Here is a 26259-nt window from a genome sequence, read left to right as displayed (position 1 = left end):
GTGCATCCGTTATCAAAAGCAGTACATACTCCAGGGGTGGACTGGCCATCGGGAGACTTTTCCCAAAGGACCGGCCATGAAACGGGGCCGAGTGGGCCTCGATAATTTGAAATGGGCCGCCGCATTATGCAGAAAGGGCCACAAAACAGCTGTGTGATATGATGAAGGGGGCAGCGATATGCAGAAAAGGACAGTGACACACTAATTAGTGGATCCACAAGGTCATCCTGTCACAAAGAAGTGCTAGAAGATGTAATTGGAGTGGTGGTGGTGTAGTGGTCTATAGCACATAACTGGTAATCAGATGGTCACTGGTTCGATCCCCACAGCCACCACCATTGTGTCCTTGAGTAAGACACTTAACTCCAGGTTGCTCCGGGGGGATTGTCCCTGTAATAAGTGCACTGTTAGTCGCTTTGGATAAAAGCGTCTGCCAAATGCATAAATGTAAATGTAATTGCTGCTACACATCAGGACACAAAGGTAAAAACAAAAACAGAGGATGTGCATGTCAAGAGCGTGTGTTTGAGGAAGTCAGGAGATAACTGCAATTGTATAACTCGAGTCTGAAGAACTATAAAAACATTTTAATGGTCTACACTCCTGAAGAGAAATAGTCCAGTATCTCATAGCAGTAGCGTGCATGCGTCTAGCGCCTGTGAATACACGTACTGTCAAATTAAGTTTACTTTGAAAGGCTGAACATTCAACTGTACACAGATGCTTAGTTTTCACATAAAAACTGAAGCATACTTTGGGTTTAATTTAACACATTTGTGAGTGAAACAGTGTGAGTGATACTCAGGGATAAAAAGAATGCAGGACCTAAATGCTTGTTTGCTAAATAGGTGTTCATTTGAAATAGCATGCCAATTTTAATTGTAACCCCCACAGAAACATACATTTAGAAAAACTTATACAAATTAATTTGTCATACCAGAGGACCATTTAAAATACTGTAAAACCCGGAAGGTGAAAAAAGATGATTGGTGGTGAAAAGTGGTGAAAATGTAAATTGTGACCAGCAACAACACCTAAGCTATTCACATTTCCTTGTACATTCATAAACATTTTAAACCGAAAACTTGATGTTGATTTAAAAAATAAATAAATAAAAATGCTCATTGATTGTAATGGACTTTATACTACCCATATGCTAGTGGAGCTCAGCAGGAAACTACACAGTCATTATTTTCACAGACTGTTGGGAGGGAAAAAGGTACTTAAAAGCCTCGAAAAGTAATCAGTCTCTCCAGTGAAAATAAGGCAACAGTGTAGCTATAGAAACACTAGTAAAGCTGTTCTAAGAATAAAGACATAGCGAGTGGTTGTCATGTGCAGAGCTGACTATAAGGAAAAATGAGTGCCTGCTAAATGCTCACTCCACTGAATAGAGTTGATATCCAGCACTGCTGAAGCACTGTTGCTAAACTCAGGATTTCCTGGGCTTTCATTAATAATGTGGCTGTGAGCCAAATCCGCTGCATGTTTACCAGTACAGTGGCGGCTGTGGCTCAGGTGGTAGAGTGGGTTGGTCACTAATCGCAGGGTTGGAGGTTTGACTCCACATACCGAAGTGTCCTTGGGCAATACACTGAACCCCAAGTTTCTCCCAATGGCAGGCTAGGGCCTTGTATGGCAGCTCTGCCGTCATTGGTGTGTGAGTGAGTGAGTGTGAATGGGTGAATGAGTTACAGTGTAATGCGCTTTGAAAAAGTGCTATATACTGTAAGTGCAGACCTTTTATAGTGCAACTGCTTGGTTTAAACCAATGGCGAGAAGTACTCTACTGAAATTTGGTAAAGAGTATTGCTTTTAAATATAATATTTTTGACATTTAGTCCTTTCATTTGATTGGACAAGCTGTGTTGTTGCTGATATTTAGTATAATAACACTGGGATGCTTCCCTGTTTTTATCACTTTGCGTATCTGTTTTTAGCATTAGTAGAGCAAAAATAGAAAAAAATTGTTGGTCATATTGTGTCTAAAAGTGGCATAAACTGTATATGCCACTCAATAGTACATTTTTGCTTGTATAATATAGTAGTTCTAAAAGCAAAATCACTAGCAAGATGTTGTCATACTGAATGTCAGCATTGCTGTGATTCTGACATAGGCATGAGGCTGCAGGACGATTTACACATTTACAGGAAAAGTATGTGAACCCTTTACTTCACCTGTATTTCTGCATAATTGGTCATGAAACATTCTTCGATCTTCAACTAAGTCACAACAAGAGACAAGCACAGTCTGCATAGATACTGTAACGCACAATGATATAACATGTTAACATTCACAGCGTGAACCTTTGGATTTAATAACGAATTGATCGTCTTTTGCCACCCATAACCTCTAGCAAACATTTCCTGTGATTGCGAATCATACCTCCACTACAGTCAGGTTGGAATTTTGCACCTTTCTTCTACAAAACTCTTTCAGTTCAGAAATATTATCTGGATGTCTGGTGTGAATTAGTCTTTTGAAGTCATGCCGAAGATCTCAATCAGGTTGAGGTCATGACACTGACTGACTCACCAGAAGGCATATTCACAGTAATTGTGTTGAAGCCATTCAGTTGTTGATTTACTCCTGTGCTTTGGAGCATTATGCTGTTGTATCACCCAACTTCTGTTCTAAACAATTTATCCAAAGGTTCACTTTTTTCCCCCAAGCAACTGTAGTAATAGCATGTTACTACAGTTCATGTGCATGGACACCATGCAGAGAGACTAGGCAAAGTGCTAGTGCAAGGCACAGTGTTCAGTGCTTGAATAATTCAAAGTATAGGATGCTTTATGCATTTTAAAGGAGAGCTGCCGTGAAGACAGTATTTAAAATCAATGATAATATTTATTTCAATGGTGAAACTCATGCAACAGCATTGGATTTCCTCACTATATGTTTTTATCCAATCAAAATTCGATATAAATATATTGGCTTAAAGCTGCATTATGGAACTTTGTGGTCTCTAGCGACATCTGTGGTGTCTCGGCGCTGCTCTTCTGTGTGGATGAATCTCATGATTTGAGCTTACCTGCACATCGTTTGTGTGTGATCATGACTGAAATATATGCAGAGCCGGAGTAATAATGTTCTTTTTTCATGTTGGTATAGTTATTTTTGTTAAACATTTCAAATCAAAATATGAATTGCTTTGATAAAGATAAACAACACTCATATTTACATAGTTTGAATGAATGACTGAATTCATTTTACACTTATAGCTCTTATCTGGCACTACATTTAAAGCGCTTTTACATTGATAACAAACCACCACATACCAGCATACTTTACCAGCATATTTTAATATGATCGTTCAAGTGGTTTATCTACTGTTAATGTTTGTTTTGTACTACAGAGGTGAAACTCTTAATATGGTTGATATGAGTTCAATGGAAGATTTTAATTAATTTATATTATATTGTACAGCCTCTCCTGACAATGCAAGAAAAACTGTTATACAACAATAGTGCATCTATGCACTGCAAACATTAACACTGTAAATTGAAAATATAAAACAAGGATTCAGTAATTACTGCGATGGACTGGCGACCTGTCCAGGGTGTCCCCCACCTTTCGCCCAATGTTAGCTGGGATAGGCTCCAGCCCCCCGCGACCCTGTACACAGGATAAGCGGTTGACGATGGATGGATGGATTCAGTAATTATATGAATTACATATGTTAAACATGACAATGTAGATACAACTCGATCAGTTAACACACAAGTATCGTTTGATTCATTCAAGCATGACAAGCATTATAGCAAGTAAAAAAAACAGTTAAACGATAAATATCCATCCAGACTTCAGTGGTGTTGTTCTGAACTGTGTGAAAGTGACTGACTGAACTGAACAGCGTAGTTTCCTCTGCCGTAACACGTGACAGCCGGGACTTTTCTGTGTTTACGGACATGACGTAATGTTGTAAGGATGAACGGCATAGGCTTTTAAACAAAAACATATGTAGCGCAGCTTTAAAAAGTTATGAACTCTGCTTGGCAAAGAAATACATACATATTCTCACACCATTTGTGCTGTACATAAACACAGTTATTGCTAAAAATACCCTGATGGGTTGTGTGATTTATGGAATGTGGCTAAATTTGTCAAAAAATATATATGAGCTGTATTATTGATAGAGTTGTAAAGTTGTTTTCTACAGTCACAATTCATGTAATAAACATTCTCTGTCAGAATTGGTTTAGTGACCATTTTCAGTGACCATTTTCTCAATTTTTCAGAGGTTGTACGTGTTAATGTGCATTGCATGCAGTTGAGCATGTCCATTTCTGTGCGTGACTTTCTTGCATGTGGCTGAATTGATTGAATACCTCTGAAGGAATGAATGCAGAGAAAGGTGAATGCACAGCAGCTTAGTTTGTTTACTTTAATCACTGTGTAGTGCTGAAGGCCCCATGCCAAAGAAGAATTAAATCATGAGCCATATCTCCAGTGAATTTACTTTCTTAACTCTAATTACTCGCAAATTGTAACCCTCCTCCACTCAGAGTTGGGCAGTTGAGGGGAATTTATAAGGAGGTGGGCTGCCACCCTGCACTCATTCTAAGTTAAATTGGATGTTCATGGCAATTATTGTTTTGTATTCAGTGTCAGATGGTCATGCTGTGGATCATTGAATTCCCTGTTTGAGTTCTTTGACTTTGAAAGGTGGCAGGCCAAAAGTAATTAGTAGATCAAAAAGAGATTCACAGAGCTGATGTGTAGTGGAGGATTGACATCTTAGAGTTACCTGTACACTAGAGTACACGTAATAAAGATCTTTAAAGATCTTTAGGTTACAACCTAGTGATAGCATAACTTTACTGTTTATTTAAGTGTTTCATCATTCATCAAATGTTTTCATAAGTATTGCTCATCAATGCATAACTTTGCAGGGAGGTCATGTAATGTATATATTTTTTGAGTGGGCACCAGTGGCCATCCTGGCTCACTTGGTGTCCTATAGGTGATATAAGAAATGAACAAAGAAAAACACATCTTATTACTTGTTTATATCAGTTTAACACATGTTAGTCTGGTGGTAACCACCTGGTTCCATGACGCAGTGTGAATGACGCAATAGAATGAGTAAATTTTTTCTGTACTTTTGATCAACAACTTTAAATCAATAGTATTGTATTTTTATATTGTTTTTAATTTGATTACATCATTCGCAATGATTCATGGGATTGTAATTTTTTCCTTGTGAAAAACATTGCACAGTCCCTAATGGCTAGTCATAAAAATAGACTGAATGGGCACGTGTGAGTTCCATTTTCAGAGAGTTTATAGCTGCCCTAACCGTCATTGGCGCAACCCCCTTTAAGAGTAACCCCGGCCCCTTCTGAAGAAACCACATCCTATTTTGGAGATTCCGCCTTCATTTGGAGATCTCCACCTGCATCTATTCCTACTTGCATTTTCCAGATGTAATGTACACATAGGGGGTGCTAAAAAGTTTTGAAGCTAGATGTTTTCAGCTGTACAGGCTGTAATACAGTAAGGAGGAATGCATATTTTCAAACTCTCCCACCAATCCAACCCCTAAACCTAACCATCAGTGGAGTAAAAATGTAAAACTAGAGGAAAACATGCAACCTCCAAACAGTGCTTGTTTCTGATTATGCAAATGTAATTACTTCCTGGTTCAACATAGGATCCGAACCTGGGTTTCCCGTGGTGCTGACGCAACACACTTCTGGTCACATCACAGGGTAAGGTAAACATTCTGGAGCCGATGCAAAAATATGCTGCTTGTTGGTGAGCTGGCATAATGTGGCCGATCTTCAGGTACTGGAACTCTTGGTAGCAACATGTCGACTTCCTGTGAGATCATGTTGCTCCAGAATGCCCCCTCTGCTCACTGTAGCATTGAGTTTGCTGATGAAAGAAAAAGCCCATTGTGTTCTTGATGGAATGCTCAGTCACACTTCTAAATGTACCAAGGCCATCCTCATCGATTTAGCGTCACATCTCAGGTGACAGAACAATTCAGACAATGTGTACAGCATGGCAGTAGTGCTGTAATATGATTTGAATTGCTGAAACACATTTCAGGATATACATGCAGTTGATGTTCACATTGTTTTGAGGAATGGAAGATTCTTGGAATGTTGATTTGGGTGCAAGGGTGATTTGTTTCGATAAGATTGATTTGTTGCTGTTTTTGCTTGTTTGTTGTAGAAGGTGTATTTTACAGATTACTTTAAATGCTTGTGTACTGTTCTTTTATACAGCAAACAGCATGTATATTTTATGAAAGCTCCTTTTTTGTTTGTTGAAAAGTTACATAACCTCTATATAGTTTCACAATTCAAATTCAAAAGAGATTAAATTCAACCATTTCCCTTTCCTCAAAAAGCTGAAGTAGTCAACTTCAACAAAGCACTGCAAAGTCAGAAAACTCTTTACAGCCATAGTAATATAATCTGAACACACTGTCTTGCATTGGCAAGATTTAAGAGATCCCTCCCTGACAGACAGCACGGCAGGTGGAACGACGGGGGATAGAACTTGAATGCATAAGCAATCTTTTGGATTGCCATGCTGTATCCTCTCTCCTATTTCTAATGTATCTGAAAATATCTGCCATTTTTACTTGAATCTCCCCAGTGACTTATCCATCTTTGTTTACAGCAGCAATCCTTTTTCAAGCAAAAGAAATCACCCGCAATCACAATGAATGAGAAATCCCAATACATTAACAAGAGGCATGTTTTCAGCAGCTAATTCTTAAGTATTAATTCTAATCATACTAATTCTTTTTCAATCTGTAATTCACTCTGTTTAAGTTTTTGTGTTCAACTGCATTGATGATATAGTCATCTTTAGCAGAGAGCAGTATAGCGCACGTCTTCATTATATTTAATTATTACAGGTGTGGAACACTTGATACTTATTGTTCAATTATGGCATTCTGAAGTCTATCAGTATAATGATCACTAATCTCTATAATAATTGATAGTTGAGGTCTATCTTCTTACTTGATAAACTAATTTCAACTCAACTCAATACTTCAAGGCATTTTCTTTAATTGGTAAGTAGACGATTAGCATTATAGTGTTCTTTCTGCTTTGTGTCAGAATCCTCAGTTTTGGGATTTATTATTTTGTGATAATGAATGTACATGATCTTTTAAATATATGTCTAGGATTTGTCTACTGGCCTGTTAAAACTTTGCATCTCTAATTTGCTCATTAATATTAGATGTTTCCTTTTTATTTCCATAGGTGAACCTCGCAAGTTTGACCCAACATTTAGAGGGCCAGTTCATAAAAGGTAAATAAACCTTCATATCCTTTTAATGCTGCAGAGACCAGTGATCATTCACTCTCAACATTATGTGTGACATCATTGCACTAATAATAATAATACCTCCTAGTGCACTGCCTTTGCTATTCTCCTCTCTTCTATATTCACAGTTGTCAAGGAGATGCTCTTCATCAGATGATTAGATTTATTTTTAGTTCATTCATTTAATGTCTTAAAGTTAGAATATTTCTTTTAAGCAAACAGTGTCCTGTTAATAAGCTTTTTTACCAGTTTATCATGTGAGTCATTAACAAAACAAATCCAATACATCTCAACTCAAGGTTTATAGTCCTTTAGCTCACCTGTAAATTAGGGTGTTGTCCAGGTTATAAAACTGATGTGCTGCACTCCTCTCATAAAAATAGCACAATTCTATGGCATTTAATCACTAATGTAAGAGTGAGTGGAATTGCAGGGGTTGTGAAACAATCGAAACAGGTCAGTCGGCAAACTGAAGCCCAGTAACCCATATAGAGTGATGATGGGCCATTAAATAAAGAATGAGACTGCTCACTTCTCTAATTGTGTCTGGCTGAGGAGTGAAAAGCAGAGAGTAGAGCTAGAAAAGAGTGGCCATGGGAGAAATAAGTTGTTGTCTTATGGCACTTTTCACTGCACTTTATGGTTCGACTCACCTCAACTCTACTCGCTTTACATTTCTGAGCTTGCATTTCCATTGCTGTTTAGTGCCACCTCAACATGGGTTGGATTATAGACTAATCGTCATAGTTGTGCCGCCTCTACTGCCGTGAAATCATCTTAAACAGGACACAAACTGACCAAATCATTAACATGACCGCTAGCTGTTAGCTACTAGCTCATTGTGCTGCATAAAGTAGTTGTTGCATGGTGATTTTACACAAGTGTAACAGTTAAATTGGCCTGGTTGTTTTAGAAGCAAGCTTCCAGTAGCTGGTCAACTAAATAAAGTGAAGCTTTCAAGTAGAGTATAGAGTTAACGTAACAAAACTTACCATCCTCCATCGTGGATCAGTCCAGGGCACTCTTCCTCCCATTGCTCGCCGTTTTAGATAGCGTCCATTTGGTCGAACCACTTCCACTTTTCCTTGATGGTTCTGTAGTCACTTTTACGTTTAGTTTTTTTTACTTTTCCCTACACTGTTGGTAGGTCCGGTGGTAGCCGTGTGCGGCAAACAGCTGAGACACTTCCTGAGAGACTTTTTCGTTTCGATCATCACTAACGAGTGGACCGTCTGCACCTCGTTTGTTGACCACGGCGTGGTTTTGCGCACAGCCATTTATTTTTTCACAATTCGAAAGTCGCGTGAACAAATGATACTGCTTTCGCTGTTTATAACTTTAAAACTTGCGGGTTGATGTCGCGTGTGGGAAATCCAGTGACACTGGTAGTGACGATTCTCCCTGTCCAATCAGTGATCTGCAGGATTTTGACGTCACATTTAGTATCGGCTTGCTTGGAACCTCGACCGAGGTGGTACTAAAAAAAGTACCAGGTACTATCCACAGTGGAAAACCCCAAAAAACCGAGCAGAGTCAAGTTGAGTTGAGTTGTACCCTGCAGTGGAAAAGCCCCATTAGATTACCTCTGTTGGACCATGTTCAAACTGCAGTATGCTTGTGATTTTGAAGATTCATGGGTTGACGTCGTTCCCCTTTTCCTCCCGGTTCCCGTGCCAGACCTGATAATCAATACTCAGGAGATCTCTCAGAACCGGCCCACATTTTCTGAGAGATCCTGATGATTATTGATCTATATCTGCATTTATTTTTTATTTTTTTTATCTAAATAGGGCTAATCATTGCACAATAGTTTTTGTCTCTTCATACATATTTCTCAACACAACTTTGGTAAAGTTTAGGCAGCAGGGTAACTTTCAGAAAAGGGGGTCACACACCGGAAGCATCTGGTGTACAACACAGCGCCTCTAAAATAAAAAAAAATATTTTCTATAAAGGTATGCACACCACAGCCACCACTTGCGTCTGTCGGCAGCAGCCAGCTACGACTCTAGAGGCTGCTCAAAATTCTGCAGCACCATGGAGCGCCTTGCATAGTTTTCCATTAAATTCGTTCCAAATCATTATCAAAGGACAAAGAGCATACTCTATCTATCACTGGATGATATATTGTGTATATGTTTCTTTCATATTGCCTACACAATGTATTTTCAGTTACAAGTATGTCTTTTTATGGTTAGACAGCTTGAATGAAAATTATTCAAGGCTACATGTACAGAAATTGCACAGAAATTTTGCCATTTCTAATTGTCCAGTGTGCGCAGTTACACCAGATTAATACACAAAATCAATACACCTGCAAAGTCATCAACGTCACTTTGTTCATTTTTGAAAAAGTGTAAAAGCCTTTGGAGCTCTGTTTTAGTGTAAAAACGTTTGTGTATATATGGTGACTTGATTTACAACTTTGGACTGCCACCTACACCGCATCAAAATGTCCTTCAGGATTAAGAACAATAAATGTTATATTATACCCCCCCTTGTGGTCTCCCAAAGCTATTACAACAGACTACATTAAACGGAAGGCCAACTGACAGTGAATTGGAAAGCTCACAAATTAGACTTCTAATTTAAGGTCTGATACAGCGCTCATGTACTGGTACTCAAACTCGTAAAAATTCTCCAATGCCAAAAATCGATACCATCTGACATATATATGTCAATGCATAAACATTGAACCCACAAATTAAAATCACATTATGACCTAGTGAGATTATTTAACCGCACAAGCTGTGATTTAATGAGATAAATATAAAGTTTGCATGTAATTCAAATGTGAACACTTGTGAATGTGTGGAGACAGTGTTGTGCTGATGCAGACTGCTCAAACATTTTAAGGTTCCTCCAAGACTCATACAGGGAAAACACCATCATGAGCATTGCGCACTCTGTTTGTAGCAGATGACAGTAAAAAGAGAGCACATTCACGTTGTAGCATGAGGCGCATACAGAGTACATTATAAAATAGCAGCCTTTTGTAGTTTAATAATCACTTTGAGTCACATAGCAGAGTGGGAATCTGCCATCATAACATCAGAGCTCCTTGGTTAAAACATCACAGAAACACTTCAAAATAAATGCTCCATCATAATTAAAGGTACATTTATAGGAAACAAATATGACAGAAATAAATCACTACGGTGAAGCATTTACATTTACATTTACATTTACATTTATTCATTTGGCAGACGCTTTTATCCAAAGCGACTTACAAAAGAGGAAGAACATCAGCGAATCATCTTAGGGAGACAGTGGTACAAAAAAAGTGCCATATTACAAAGTTTCACTATCATCATAATAGTATACAAAACAGATTTAAGTGCAACAAGAAATGTAAATATATATATATATATTTTTTTTTTTTTGTTTGTTTTTTTTTGTTTTTTTTTATTGACCGGTTAAGTGCTTTTGGAAAAGATGTGTTTTTAGCCGTTTTTTGAAGATAGAGAGTGAGTTAGCTTCCGGATTGAGTTGGGAAGGTCATTCCACCACCGTGGTATGATGAAACTGAAAGTCCGGGAAAGTGTTTTGGTGCCTCTTTGTTTTGGTACGACAAGGTGACGTTCCTTAGCCGACCGCAGGCTTCTGGTGGGAACGTAGCTCTGCATAAATGTTTTAAGGTATGCTGGAGCAGACCCAGTGACTGTTTTATATGCCAGCATCAGGGCCTTGAATTTAAAACGGGCATGAACCGGCAGCCAGTGGAGAGAGACAAAGAGTGGTGTAACATGTGCTCTCTTAGGTTCATTAAAGACCAGACGTGCTGCTGCATTCTGGATCATTTGGAGAGGTCTAATAGCACATGCAGGAAGGCCTGCAATGAGAGCGTTACAGTAGTCCAGTCTAGTTATGACAAGGGACTGAATGAGCAGTTGTGTGGCATGTACAGAGAGGAAGGGTCTTATCTTCCTGATATTGTAGAGTGTAAATCTACAAGATCTTGCAGTTTTGAAATGTGGTCTGTGAAATTTAGCTCATCATCAATGGTTACCCCTAGATTTCTGACCGCTTTGGAAGGCTGAAACTGTAGTTGGACCCAGCTGCACGGTGATGTTGTGTTCAACAGCCGGGTTGGCTGGAAAGACAAGGAGTTCAGTCTTGGCAGGGTTGAGTTGAAGGTGGTGTTCCTTCATCCAGGCCGAGATGTCTGCCAGACAGGCAGCGATTCGAACGGTCACTGTGGTGTCGTTGGGCTGGAAAGACAAGTAGAGTTGCGTGTCATCAGCGTAGCAGTGGTAAGAGAAACCATGTGACTGGATGATGGGTCCCAGTGATGTTGTGTATATGGAGAAGTGGCCCAAGCACTGATCCCTGAGGTACCCCAGTAAGTAACTTGTGTGGCTTGGATACTTCCCCTCTCCATGCTACCTCAAAGGACCTTTCTGAGAGATAAGAGTTGAACCAGTCAAGCACAGTTCCAGTGATACCCAGTTTAGAGAGGGTGGAGAGAAGGATCTGATGGTTGACTGTGTCAAAGGCAGCAGAAAGGTCCAGCAAAATCAGAACGGACGATCTCGATTCAGCTCTCGCCTGTCTCAGCGACTCGATGACAGACAGCAGGGCAGTCTCAGTGGAGTGTCCACTTTTGAAGCCCGACTGATTGTCATCCAGCAGCTTGTTCTGTGAGAGATAGGCGGAGATCTGATTGAAAACTGCCCTTTCAAGTGTTTTTGCCATGAATGGGATGAGAGAGACTGGTCTGTAGTGTTCTATCTGTGTGGGGTTAAGTGCAGGTTTTTTCAGCAGTGGGGTTACTCGAGCCTGCTTAAATGTAGTTGGAAAAGTGCCTGCAAGAAGGGATGTGTTAATTATGTGTGTAAGTGCCGGTAGGATGGACGGAGAGATGGCCTGGAGAAGGTGTGATGGAATGGGGTCAAGGGAACAGGTTGTGGGGTGGTTGGAGAGGAGGAGTTTAGAGACCTCAGTGTCAGTTAAAGGAGAGAACATAGGGAAAGAAGGGTTGCATACAGGAGCCAGGTGTTTGACAGGGTGTGGTGCTGTGAATGTATTGCTGATGGCTGTAACCTTATCAGTAAAAAATGTGGCGAATATATCTGCTGTCAGTGATGTGTCAGGTGGTGGAGGGGTGGTGAAGCTGTGTGATATTCACTGTAACATTAAAACTACTCTGCTAATAATAATATGAATGAATCAGTAGTAATTGTATTATACTTAAGCAGCATCTAACATCTATGATGCTCTGTTGCAGCACTTTATTTGACAAAATATAACTCCAATGCTGTAGTTTGGATTGTGCTGTGAGGTTTTGTATATAATCATTTAATTTGATAAAACAAAAAAAAAAAATACAATATTATGTTTATAATTAATTGTTATATTTTCATTTGATTAAAGTTTTAATGAATTCATTTATTTAAATGCCATTTTGATGACAAAATTGAAATAAACTGTTGATATGGAGTGAACAAAAAATAATAGGTATCAGACTTGGTATCTTCGAGTACCAAAAATGAAGTATCGGTACTCGTTCGCAAAAAAATTTTTACAGGACATTCCTAATCAATAATCTATATATTAAAATGTTTGTACATTCCTAGTTACTGTACAAAGCCGGTGGCACACTAACAGCCTCAAAACAACTCTATTTTGGCAGAGGGTGTCACACAAGTAGACTGTTTTGCTGAGACCTCGCTCTATTCAGTTGAAGGTATGACACACCTGCTGATTAAGAATGGTGGTGGGTAGGGATGCACCAATACCACTTTTTCTCTTCCGATCCGATTCCGATTTAGGAAATCTCAGTTTCAGCCAATATACCAGAGTTGTTGTTTATTTTGCATAATCAGTTTAGAATATCTTTGCATTATTGTGTGGAACTAATTGGGAGTCTTTAATATGTAAAGAAAAGCAGCAAAATTTAAAGTAATTCCAGTGTAAGCCATCAGTAGAAAAGAAGCAATTTTTTTTTGTATGTGTGTTTTCAACTTGGATCTGGACTTCAGATCTCTTTTTTGTTCAATTTAGTTTAATTCACTTTTCATTCACAGTTAATTTTTGGAACACATTCACCATAAGTATTATTATTATTTGTAAACAAATTATAATAATAATATATTATAATAGTAATGTATCTCAATCGTGCACCTTTTGTCACAGATCCACTGGTCTCTCTCTCTCTCTTTCTTCCTCACTGCCATCTCAGCCCTCACTCTCCCCTGAGTTCTGATTACATGCACCTGCATATCATTAGTGGCTAATCAAGGACTGCATATATACCCCCGATTTCACATACACTCTTTGTCAGTTCTCATCGATAGTATCTCTGAGACTCCAGACCTGTACTATGTCAAACCTGTGTTAACCTGTCTTCATTATTGCCTGCGAGGATCATAAGACTGTTGTGAGTTATCTGTTCATCGTGTCTATACACTATCTGGATACTACTCACCTATTGTTTGCCACTCTGCTCAACTGGATTTATTCACAATGTTTACATCACTCTGTCAATCATCTGCTCAATAAACCCTGCTACGGAGTTCCTATCTCTGCCTCTGTGAGTCTCTCCGTGACACCTTTTAACTTTTAAAACCCTCATGCTTTTATTTTGACATTCTGAACTCTCCAGGAAGTCCTGTATGTGTCTGTTTGTAGCAAAGTTCACAGTAGATTCATTCGCTTCAAATTCTGGTAAAAAGAGAAATGCACCTCCAGTGCTGTGAACCAAACTATTGAGCCAAACTATTGAGCATCTACATCTGTGTTCGTGAACCGTTACTGTTGCATTTTATATATTATTAAACACAGCCTTGTGTTTTTTTTTTTTTACAGAGCTATTGCATGTCTTAAAGTGACTTTAAATAAAATGCACAAGTCACATGAACTACTTTTAATGGTTCTTTTATGTCTTTTTTTTTGAGGTTGACAGTAACGAACATGACTAAAACACTATATCGGATTTGGATCGGGCTCATCGGACTGATACCCAATCTCTTTAAAAAAATGTCAGTATCTGAGCCGGTATCGGATCGTGCATATCTAGTGGAGGGGTGACCAACACGACTCTCTCTCACTGATTCCCTGTCATCGCCGAAATAAAAAACAAGAGTACCACATGAGCATAAACGATTGTAAAAGAGTGATTTTATGATGTGATTCATGAAGTAAATTTACCTTGTAAAAGTGTGTGATTGTGTATTTATCCCCTGAAGGCTTGCCATAGAACACATATGTCCCTATGCAGCTTTCAGTGCGTAAATAAATGACGTTCAATATAAACGGACCTCTTTTTTTTTTTTATTTACCGGTAGTCGTGTTATCGTTTATTGATTTGTGTCATGTTTAAGATGATGTCATGGCAGTAGAGGCGGCGCAACTATGATGATATGCCTATAAACCCACCAAAGTTGAGGCGGCACTAAACAGCTCAGAAAAGTAAAGCGAGCAGAGTCGAACCATAACGTGCAGTGGAAAAGTGCCATTAGTGTAGGAGAAAAACATTTGGTGACAGAATCACTATGGATTACAATCAGTGTATATGATTATATGCAGCTGAGTGTGATTGCAGACAAAAATGTTCAGATCAGCTTGAAGGCTTTATGTCTTGTCAGTTATTCAGTAAACGAAGAAACTCATTAGCGACAGAATTTTTTTTTTCTGTCATATTGGATCCTTTTTTCATCATTAACCCAATGGTGAAGTGATTAATGAACTCCCATTGTTAAATGCTAATGCACGCTCTGTTCTTACCTATTGGCCGGCGGTTATGTAAATGAAGCTCACACCTGAAAAATCACTGGAGAAATAGGTTAGTGTGCCACCTGCTTACAAATAAACATGCCATAACTTCTGTTTTGAGCTTTATTGCAAGGTTTGAATTTGTGATTTGATTCAGTGTTCATGCAATTACAAGCTGCTTTTGATGCAACAATCAGTTCTTTCTATATATAACAAAATAACAAATTAAACAAATAAAATACATAGCAATCAGTTCACATATTCTTATATAAAATTATAAGTGTATTATTTCTGCAGCACTAGTGTCACACAAAACAATAGGAAAAATGTTTTTAATAGGAAAAATCACTGTTTGTTTTTAAACAGATTCCAGAAAACTCCCCCTGCCTGCCATTGGTTTTACAAACAGATAGTCCTGCCCATTCTTACATCAGTGGTGGAGACAATGTTGCTGGAACAAAGTGCCACTGGCACAGAGCCAAAGTGTTAGACATTTAGGTGAAATCAGTCTTCAGCTAGCTTACTTATAGTTGTCTCTGCGTATTAAGCTGTGATATGTCTCATACCAGAAAGAATTGCAACATTGAAAAAAATTACACATCAGTTATAGGATGACTGAAAATTGGCTGGAGCCGATGTGCAACCGGTCATACAGTAGACCAGGGCTGGACTGGGAAGAGAAATCGGCCCGGGATTTTATATAAATAAAATAAACAAAATAAACTTTGCCGCAGCTTCTGTTTTGAGCTTTATTGCATGTTTTGAATTTGTAATTTGATTCAGTGTTCATGCAATTACAAGCTGATTTTGATGCAACAATCAGTTCCCCGTCTGTCGCTCACTTTGACGTTGTGTCATAGAAGCGACACTAGGTGTCTCTCTTGAGAGCCTCACGCATCTCTGAAATTGAGAAAAGGCCAATGAGAAATTAGCAGACAGAATTTGCATGTCCCGCCCCCGGACATACTGGTATAAAGGGAGGGAAATGCAACTGTCCATTCAGAAATTTCTTCGGAGCCAACCGGTTGTGTGATCAGCGAGCTGCTACTCACAAGACTGTTCACTTCATATGTATGAGCGCATGCTTTTGGATCTATGGCGCATATCATTGGCTTTCTCCTTCTTTGCACAGCAGTGCAGCTTTGCCCCTGGGCACTTCAACAGCACTTTTAAAAGAGAATGTTTTCCTAAAAGAGTTTATTTCTCTAAAAGAGCAATACACAGTTGGCATTGAATGTCCTTTTCAGGACTCGTCTTTTTAAAGATGTTTTTTCCGCCCCTGTGTAGTTCCTGGATGCGGTTGAATTTCTCTCCACTTCTGACGGTCATAAGAGCTGCCTCGTGTGCCTGGGCTGCGATCACACGAGTTTTGTGAATGGTTCATGTTCTCAGTGCGAGAACATAGCCATGGCAACGTTGCGGTCGCGGCTTTCTTCCCTTAAAATGAGAGAAAGCCACTTCAGCCGCGCCTCGCCTCATTCCTACGGGATTGGGGCTGGCACTGCTGGCGATGATGGCGATTTGGGGCATACAGCGGGCTCGGTTTCACTGGGTAAATCCCCACGAACCACCCGCTCCCCAGCACGCTGTCCCCCTCCATCTTGAAGGCGCTATCGTGGCCCACCACAACGCAGTGGACAGCAAGTCCTCGGGTAAGCACGACTTTATTATCAGGTTCCTTAGAGGCGCCCGGAGGCTGAAAACTCCTTCAAGACGGCCCTCCTGATAGCGCTAGCTTCCATCAAGAGGGTTGGGGACCTGCAAGCGTTCTCTGTCAGCGACACTTGCCTGGAGTTCAGTCCGGCAGATACTCACGTCATCATGCCCAAAGTTCCTACGACCCCCTTCAGGGATCAGGTCTGCAAGCGCTGACCCGGGAGGAGGCAGACCCAGCCTTACTGTGTCTGGTACATGCTTTGCGTATCTATTTGGACCTTATGCAGAGCTTTAGATGTTCTGAGCAGCTCTTTGTCTGCTCTGGCAGACTGCGGAAAGGGAACGCTGTCTCCAAACAGAGGTTAGCTCACTGGGTCTTTGACGCTATTTTCCTGGCTACCAGATGCAGGCCGTGCCCGTCCCCCTGCGGGTTCGAGCACACTCGACGAGAAGTGTGGCATCCTTGTGAGCACTGGCCAACGGCACCTCCCTAGCAGACATCTCCAGAGCAGCGGGCTGGGCAACACCCAATACTTTTGCGAGATTCTACAATCTCAGAGTTGAGTCTGTCTTGTCCCGTGTTTTGTCAGGTCAGAGCTGGTAGAACTCGGTAAAACCCGCTTGCACCTAGCGCCCTTTACCGAAGTGATTCAGTTCACTCTCTCTCTCAGGTTAGCCACTAAGCTCTCACTTCCTGGATGTTCTTCCTCCCTAGCCTTCTGGCCTGCGAATTTAGTGGAGGAATTTGCGAACAGACCCACTCCAAGCCGCGAGTGCTCTGTACTGTGGTAGGGCTCCACATGCCTAATTCCCTATTCAGGCAACTCCCTGTGATGTATCTTCCGCGGTACAGTCCCACTGCTGACGGACCCGCATCCCTCTGCCACGGTCGCTGTGCTTGTAGAGCTCCTCCATCACCAGGCAGGACCTACCACTGCGCCACTTCCACCTGGGGCTTGACAACCCATGTGATGTATTGGCCACATGTTACCTCCACCCAGTCTGGGCAGGATGTGGTCTCCACAGGATCTTTTCCCCATGAAAGAATAGGAACAGAAAAATAAAAAGAAGATTTATGCTCTTATGATGAGAAACATAGAGAGAGAAAAGGCCACGGCTGGCCGGCTTGCTCCCATGATAGTCATGTTGCCTGTTCCCCCCTTAGGGGTGCTGGGAACCTAAGGTCTGTTATATGACACCTTTTTGTAGGGGCGTTGGGGAATGTTACGTGCGGCCGATACAGTTACTTCTAGCACGCAGTAGCTTGCTTGCACCTGTGTCAGCAGTTCACGTAACACGGTCTAGTGCATGGCACTTTTAAATGGGACCCCTTGTGTCACTACATTCGACACAATGTCGAGTGAGTGATAGAAGGGGTACGTCATGGTTACTGTTATAACCTCCATTCCCTGATGGAGGGAACGAGACGTTGTGTCCCCCTTGCCACGACACTAGACCTACCAATGTAAACGGCCGTACCTTATTCTCGGCTCCTCAGTGCAAAAACCTGACTGACAGATGCATGCCCGCTTCCCTTTATACCCGTATGTTCGGGGGCGGAACATGCAAATTCTGTCTGCCAATTTCTCATTGGCCTTTTCTCAGAGGTACACGAGGCTCTCAAGAAAGACCCCTTGTGTCACTACACACTATGGAGTGGTGGTGGCGTAGTGGCTAAAGCACAGGACTGTTAATCAGAAGGTCACAGGTTCTAACCCCACGCCCACCACCATTGTGTCCTTGAGCAAGGCACTTAACTCCAGGTTTCTCCGGGGGATTGTCCCTGTAATAATTGCACTGTAAGTCGCTTTGGATAAAAGCGTCTGCCAAATGCATAAATGTAAATGTAAATAAATGTACATTCGACATAACGTCTCGTTACCTCCATCAGGGAACGGAGGTTACAACAGTAACCGTGACGTTTTGTTTCACATCAGTATTTGCTGTAGTTGTTTTGGAAACTTTTCTTGGGGCAAACATTATTGCCGTCTAACGTTAGCGGTTCCTGGTTCAAGACAAGCAGGTTTAATAAGGAGCAAGTGCAGAGCCAGTTTTCCACTATTCTGGGGTGAAATTCCAGATTGGGCACCGGCAGCCTATCGGTGAAAATAGGGACTTGTGTGGACATTTTTCCATGCAGCGTTTGAATAGTTGCTGGCATGATTGGCTTAAATTAGCCCATTTGCAGTCTTTTGCGAATACTTGGATGAATTGCTATCATTTGTCTCAAGGATTTAAGCAAAGCAGTGATTTTAATATTTGTCGAAAAAAAAAATATTATGCTGCAAGTGTCACAACACAAGACATTATCACTGGATGTCTATTCTGATTCTTTTCTTCATTCTGAGTCTTTAACAGAAGAAATTAGGGATAAATAATTCTCTAGCAGAGTCTTGAATGGTTCAGTAATTTAAATTCCTCACCAGCCCCTTTTGGATTCCTTGAAGTGAGAAGAGGGAGACAGGAGCGATTGCTTTTTGATAGCTGTAGATGTAATTATAGATCACCTATGTACAGCAAAGCAGTTACAAAGGAGCTGTAACATTTATTTTGCAATTTTTCTTCAGGGATAATATTTTTAGTATGCGTGTTGGTGTGCTTTGTCACCCAGTTGTTTCAAATTTGAGGGGTTCACTGAACTCTGTTAATGGGAAGTAGATGACAGTCACATTAGAAGATCAGAAGTCAAATGATTTTTTTCTTCCATTGTTTTTCCCACATTCTGACATTGTCAGAAGTGTAATAGTCCTTCCACATGGATGATTTGGCAGCTGTCTCTTGTAGAGAGAAATACATGTTTGAGTAAACCGCTTGAGCACTTTGGTGTCCATAAATAACAGCTGTTCTTGTAAGGAATCACACACCTGTTTGCTGTGATATGTAGAGCTGCTTATTTTAATACACAGGTCAGCTGAACACATGCCTACCAATATCTGAGGCAATACCTATCGATTTGTTTCTCCCTTCTGTTATTTCTTAGAAAAACTGTCTATAGTTTAAAGGGGTCATGTCATGAGGAATAAAATTTTGCTAGAAATTTCAGAACTCAAAACTGAATCCTCAATGTAATAAAAGCATTTTTTGAATCCAAGATGCGAAAACGCCTCTTTTCTACTTCCTCGACTACGTCACTAGGGGGCCCATTAATTCATGACCGCCTCTACAGCAACAACATCAATGCCTACTTTATATTATCACACCATTGACCCCACCCACTGGTGCTCAGTTCTAGTGGTGGTGATTTTGATTTAGTTTAGTGACTTAATTATTTTGATTCCATTTACCAAAAAGATTAGTTCAGATTGATTAATTTACTGACCAGATCTTCATGTTATGCCTTTGCACCTGCCGATGGCAACAAATTACCATCTTTCAAGTAATTGCATTGAACCGATCAACACGTCTAATTAACCTTCACTACATTTCTACTAAGAGACTTAAGCACTGCAGTGTTAACGCATTAAAAATCTTTCCTCACAAATGGAAACAAAGCAGCAAACTGCTGAGCATTACTTTTTAATCTAGCTATACAAAAAAGGACAACAATACCAGCCTAAAAATATTAGTTTCAATAACATCCATATGTTGTGGTCATCACTTACTTTTATTCATAACTCATCCAGCCCTTTTTCTTGTTGAAAAGAGATTGACGATATGAACGAAAGACATGCAGCTCCTCGGTCAAAGACAAGCAGATCATCCTTCATGATGACTGATTAATTCATGTCAGTCACAAACGATTTTACCAGTACATTCAGTTTGTTCACAACACAAACAAAATGACGACTAGTTCAGTGAAGTGGTGCATTCATTCATTCAGTGGGTCCAACCAATGATATGCTCATTCACAGCCCGATCTCGAATGCTACTGGCTCACGCTAAGAGCAACACCAAGACAAATGGAATTTGCATGTCAAAAGTACGAAGACACTTTAAAAGTAGAATTTAAATACCACAACTGTTTTCACCACAAATTGTAGGTCTTATTTTCCCTATATTTTGTCTAATGCTGGGCTTAATTATTATCAAAACAAAGAAAAGGTTCAAGAAAAGCCTAAACATATTGTACACTTTGCATCAAAATGCAACATTTCCATCTGTAATTCATGTTACTTTACTATGGTAATTTTTACACATTCATAAATTGGGGATCATGTTTTGTGTATACCTATGAAATTGTCTTTGCATTTTACCTCTTTCTCTCCTTGTTGAACATTGTCATTGACTCACATGCTGAACTGAAGGAATGGCATGCATCCATCTCGTTCAGTCGTTCAACAGATCTTCTTTCATGAGTCATTCACAAACAATTTTACCATTCAGTTCGTTCATGAACGTCACATGTCGTTCAGTCTCAAATGGCTGACTAGTTCAATGAAGGACCGTATTCATTTAGTGGGTGAAACCAATGATATTCTCCTTAACAGTCCACACTCGAATGCTATTGGCTCGCACTGAAAACAGTCTTTATAGGCATTAAAAGCAGTAGAGCTCATTGGCTCCGAAAGGGAGAGACATCAGTGAACATAAAATATGAATCAGTGTATGGAGGTGAACGAGAACAATTTGTTCACTTAAAAGATTTGTTCGAAAAGATTGATTCGTTCACGAATGAAACATCAGTACTTGTGATTTCGTGAGGAGAGAGAGAGCAGGACCAACAGGCCTAGTGTGGCCTATTAACTATTCCTGAACACCAAAGGAGACTCATCCACAGAGGTGAGTAGGGTAGCCAAAAACTGTACTCAAGTAAAAGTACAATTACTTGAACCTCTACTTGAGTAAAAAAAATTTTAAGTACTAACATAAATAATTACTTAAGTAAGCGTAAGAAATTATCCAGTTAAAAGAGTCCTCAAGTAGTGAGAAACTCGTTACTTTCACAAATGACAATGGATGTGATCCCTATATTCCATTACATAATACACATTTAACATGTATTATAGAATTAATATTATTCTTCATGGAAATTCTGTCATCATTCACCATCATGTTGTTCCAAACCTGTATGAATTTCTTTTTTCCATTCAATATAATAAGTAGATATTAGACAGAATGTTTGCTTGAGTCACTATTTACTTTCAGTTAATGTTTTTATGTATACTGAAAGTAAATAGTGACTCAAGCAAACATTCTGTCTAATCTCTCTCTCTCTCTCTCTCTCTCTCTCTCTCTCTCTCTGTATGTATGTATGTATATATATATATATATATATATATATAATTGAAACTGAATGGTGACCAGGACTGTCTGTCCCTAACATTCTGTCTAAAGTATTTTGTGTTCCACAGAATACAGAAGGTCACATGGGTTTGGAACAACATGGGGTTGGGAAATGATGACAGAATACTATATTATGGTTGAGCTATCACTTTAAAATTATAGTGAAAATGAAAAGTATCTCATCAGTGACTCACCCTCAAGCCATCCCAGATATACATGTCTTCCTTTCTTCTGCATGACACAAATTATGATTTTTAGAAGAATATTTCAGCTCTGTAGGTCCATACAATGCAAGTGAATGGGTGCCAAAATTTTTATGCTCCAAAAAGCACATAAAGGAATCATAAAAGTAATCCATAAGAATCCGTTGTTAAATCCATATCTTCAGATGTGATATGATTGGTGTGGATGAGAACTGGATCAGTATATGTCATTTTTTGCTAGAAATTCTTCTCCTTGCCCAGCAGGGGGAGATATACAGAGAAGAATGTGAATCACCAAAAACACAAGAAGAAAGTAAAAGTGATCGGTTTCTCATCCACACATATCAAATCGCTTCTGAAGATATTGATTAAACCACTGGAGTCTTATGGATTACTTTTATGCAGAATTGTCTTTAGCTTTAAAATGTTGGCACCCATTCACTTGCATTTGTATGGACCAAAAGAGCTGAGAAATTCTTCTAAAAAAAATTTGTTCAGCAGATGAAAGACAGTCATACACATCTGGCATGAGGGTGAGTAAATGATGAGAGAATTTGATATCCCTTTAAGAACTCTTGTCAGATCTGGATGAATTTGTCAATAAGAAGAGAGGTTTGAAAACATTTAAACTCCGGTCGTGGAACATTTGCTGTGTCTGAAACCGCCCCCATCCACTATATAGTGCACAATTTCGGGTGTACGCCATATTGTAGGAGTGTCTGCATTCGGGATGAGCCACTTGTTCCCTACCTTTGTTTCATCATTCTTACCCTTAATGCACTCTTGACGATGGTTAATTGCCCATAATCCACTGCGGGGAAGACGTACGTGCTGGGAGTTTACTGCTTCCTTCACTCCTGTAGTTTTATTTCATGCTGCATGTATTAAGTTACTTTATGATAAATCATTATTTGGTTAAAATAACATAATGACATACACTCACCTAAAGGATTATTAGGAACACCTGTTCAATTTCTCATTAATGCAATTATCTAATCAACCAATCACATGGCAGTTGCTTCAATGCATTTAGGGGTGTGGTCCTGGTCAAGACAATCTCCTGAACTCCAAACTGAATGTCAGAATGGGAAAGAAAGGTGATTTAAGCAATTTTGAGCGTGGCATGGTTGTTGGTGCCAGACGGGCCGGTCTGAGTATTTCACAATCTGCTCAGTTACTGGGATTTTCACGCACAACCATTTCTAGGGTTTACAGAGAATGGTGTGAAAAGGGAAAAACATCCAGTATGCGGCAGTCCTGTGGGCTGAAAATGCCTTGTTGATGCTAGAGGTCAGAGGAGAATGGGCCGACTGATTCAAGCTGATAGAAGAGCAACTTTGCCTGAAATAACCACTCGTTACAACCGAGGTATGCAGCAAAGCATTTGTGAAGCCACAACACGCACAACCTTGAGGCGGATGGGCTACAACAGCAGAAGACCCCACCGGGTACCACTCATCTCCACTACAAATAGGAAAAAGAGGCTACAATTTGCAAGAGCTCACCAAAATTGGACAGTTGAATACTGGAAAAATGTTGCCTGGTCTGATGAGTCTCGATTTCTGTTGAGACATTCAGATGGTAGAGTCAGAATTTGGCGTAAACAGAATGAGAACATGGATCCATCATGCCTTGTTACGACTGTGCAGGCTGGTGGTGGTGGTGTAATGGTGTGGGGGATGTTTTCTTGGCACACTTTAGGCCCCTTAGTGCCAATTGGGCATCGTTTAAATGCCACGGCCTACCTGAGCATTGTTTCTGACCATGTCCATCCCTTTATGGCCACCATGTACCCATCCTCTGATGGCTACTTCCAGCAGGATAATGCACCATGTCATAAAGCTTGAATCATTTCAAATTGGTTTCTTGAAAATGACAATGAGTTCACTGTACTAAAATTGCCCCCACAGTCACCAGATCTCAACCCAATAGAGCATCTTTGGGATGTGGTGGAACGGGAGCTTCGTGCCCTGGATGTGCATCCCACAAATCTCCATCAACTGCAAGATGCTATCCTATCAATATGGGCCAACATTTCTAAAGAATGCTTTCAGCACCTTGTTGAATCAATGCCACGTAGAATTAAGGCAGTTCTGAAGGCGAAAGGGGGTCAAACACAGTATTAATATGGTGTTCCTAATAATTCTTTAGGTGAGTGTATATAGAGGCAAAACAAACAGATACATTTTAAAATATACTCTTTATTTATATTTATATTTAATTTTGCCATTTAATCTGAAAAAATCTTTATTTACTATATAATTCACTGAGGTGATATTATTTTAACTCAGGAGACTGCACATGGTGGAAATAATAATTCTGTAGGTGATTTTAAATATTCAGTTATAACATGTAGGTTATGATAATTTGTTCGGATTTGGGCGCTACATGCCCAGAAATGCTACCAAGCTTGTATTGGAGTTTAAAGATAACAAATAAATACAATAATGTACATTTGATAAAATGTGTTTACTCCTTATAGAGACCTATATTAAAAATGATAAATAGAATGATTTATTGTATTATTACAGTCAATACAGAAAGTATTCACAGCGCTTCACTTTAACAACATTTTGTTATGTTACAGCCTTATTCCAAAATGATTTCATTAATTATTTTCCTCAAAATCCTACAAACAATACCCCATAATGACAACGTGAAAGAAGTTTGTTTGAAATCTTTGCAAATGTATTAAAAATAAAATATGAATAAATCACATGTACATAAGTATTCACATCCTTTGCTCAATACTTTGTTGAAGCACCTTTGGCACTCAAGTATTTTTGTGTATGATGCTCCAAGCTTGGCACACCTATTTTTGGGCAGTTTCTTCCATTCTTCTTTACAGGACCTCTCAAGCTCCATCAAGTTGGATGGGGAGCGTCGGTGCACAGCCATTTTCAGATCTCTTCAGAGATGTTCAATCAGTTTCAAGTCTGGGCTCTGGCTGGGCCACTCAAGGACATTCACAGAGTTGTCCCGTAGCCACTCTTTTGTTATCTTGGATGTGTGCTTAGGGTCATTGTCCTGTTGGAAGATGAACCTTCACCCCAGTCTGAGGTCCAGAGCGTTCTGGAGCAGGTTTTCATCAAGGATGTCTAGCATTGATGTATATGAGATGCATATGAGAAGCACCAGTGCTTCAGCACTGGCTTCAGACTCAAATCCCGAGATTGGCATGGCACCGTGGCATGTACCGTGTTCATCACCCCCGCCTGCCACCAGACTTTCAACCCTTGGACAGACCTCTGTTTTCTGCGGACAGGAGTCCCCCTACTGCAGGTGTCCCGACGCGTTCTGGTCACCACAGACGCCTCCAAACAGGATTGGGGCACTATGTGCAATGGCCACACAGCCACCGGCTCCTTGACGGGCCCCGGCTTGATTGGCACATCAACTGCCTAGAGTTGCTGGCTGTAATCCTTACCTGCGGAGGTTTCAACTCACAACCCAGGCAACCTCAACACAGCAGCTGACACGCTTTCATGACAAGTATGCTCAGCGGAGAGTGGAGGCTCCACCCCCAGGCGGTCCAGCTGATTTGGGAGCAGTTCGGCAAAGCACAGATAGACCTGTTCGCTTCCAAGAGACCTCCTACTGCCCGCTCTGGTACTCCCTAGCAGAGGTTCCCCTCGGGACAGATACGCTGGCACACAGCTGGCCCGCGCAAGTATTTCCCCCAGCGAGCCAGGTGCTGTGCAAGGTCAGGGAGGACAAGGAACAAGTCACTCTGGTGGCCCCCTACTGGCCCACACAGACTTGGTTCTAGGATCTCACGCTCCATGCGACAGCCCCTCTCTGGCGAATTCCCCTGATGAAGGACCTTCTTCTCAGGGATGGGGCACCCTCTGGCATCCGCACCCAGACCTCTGAACCTCCACGTCTGGCCCCTGGACATGATGCAGAAGATCTAAGTGGCCTACCACCTGCTGTCGTAGACACGATCAACCAAGCCAGAGCTCCCTTTGCCAGGCAACTTTATGCCCTAAAGTGGCACTTGTTAGCAAATTTCTGTTCTTCCTGATCTGAAGATCCACAGAGATGCACAGTCGGATCAGTGCTCTCGTTTCTGCAACAGAGGTTAGAGGGAAGGCTGTCCCCTCCACCTTGAAGGTTTATGTAAATGCCATATCGGCCCACCATGGCGCAGTGGACTGTAAGCCCTTTTTC

General features: G+C 40.5%; 1 protein-coding gene across 1 annotated transcript in view; it reads left to right on the top strand.

Moving 5' to 3' along the window:
- Positions 1-26259, top strand: part of LOC127644740 (choline transporter-like protein 5-A) — a 146909-nt gene that overhangs the window by 63457 nt on the left and 57193 nt on the right. The window contains exon 2 of the mRNA XM_052128080.1: positions 7231-7279. Coding sequence (XP_051984040.1) covers positions 7231-7279 — 49 coding nt within the window. The remainder of the gene's footprint in view (positions 1-7230; positions 7280-26259) is intronic.

The sequence above is a fragment of the Xyrauchen texanus genome, chromosome 6 (genome assembly GCF_025860055.1).
Source record: "Xyrauchen texanus isolate HMW12.3.18 chromosome 6, RBS_HiC_50CHRs, whole genome shotgun sequence".
In the NCBI taxonomy this organism is placed as follows: domain Eukaryota; kingdom Metazoa; phylum Chordata; class Actinopteri; order Cypriniformes; family Catostomidae; genus Xyrauchen; species Xyrauchen texanus.
The sequence above is the reverse complement of the archived record's forward strand: the minus strand, read 5'-3'. Positions and strand labels throughout refer to the sequence as shown.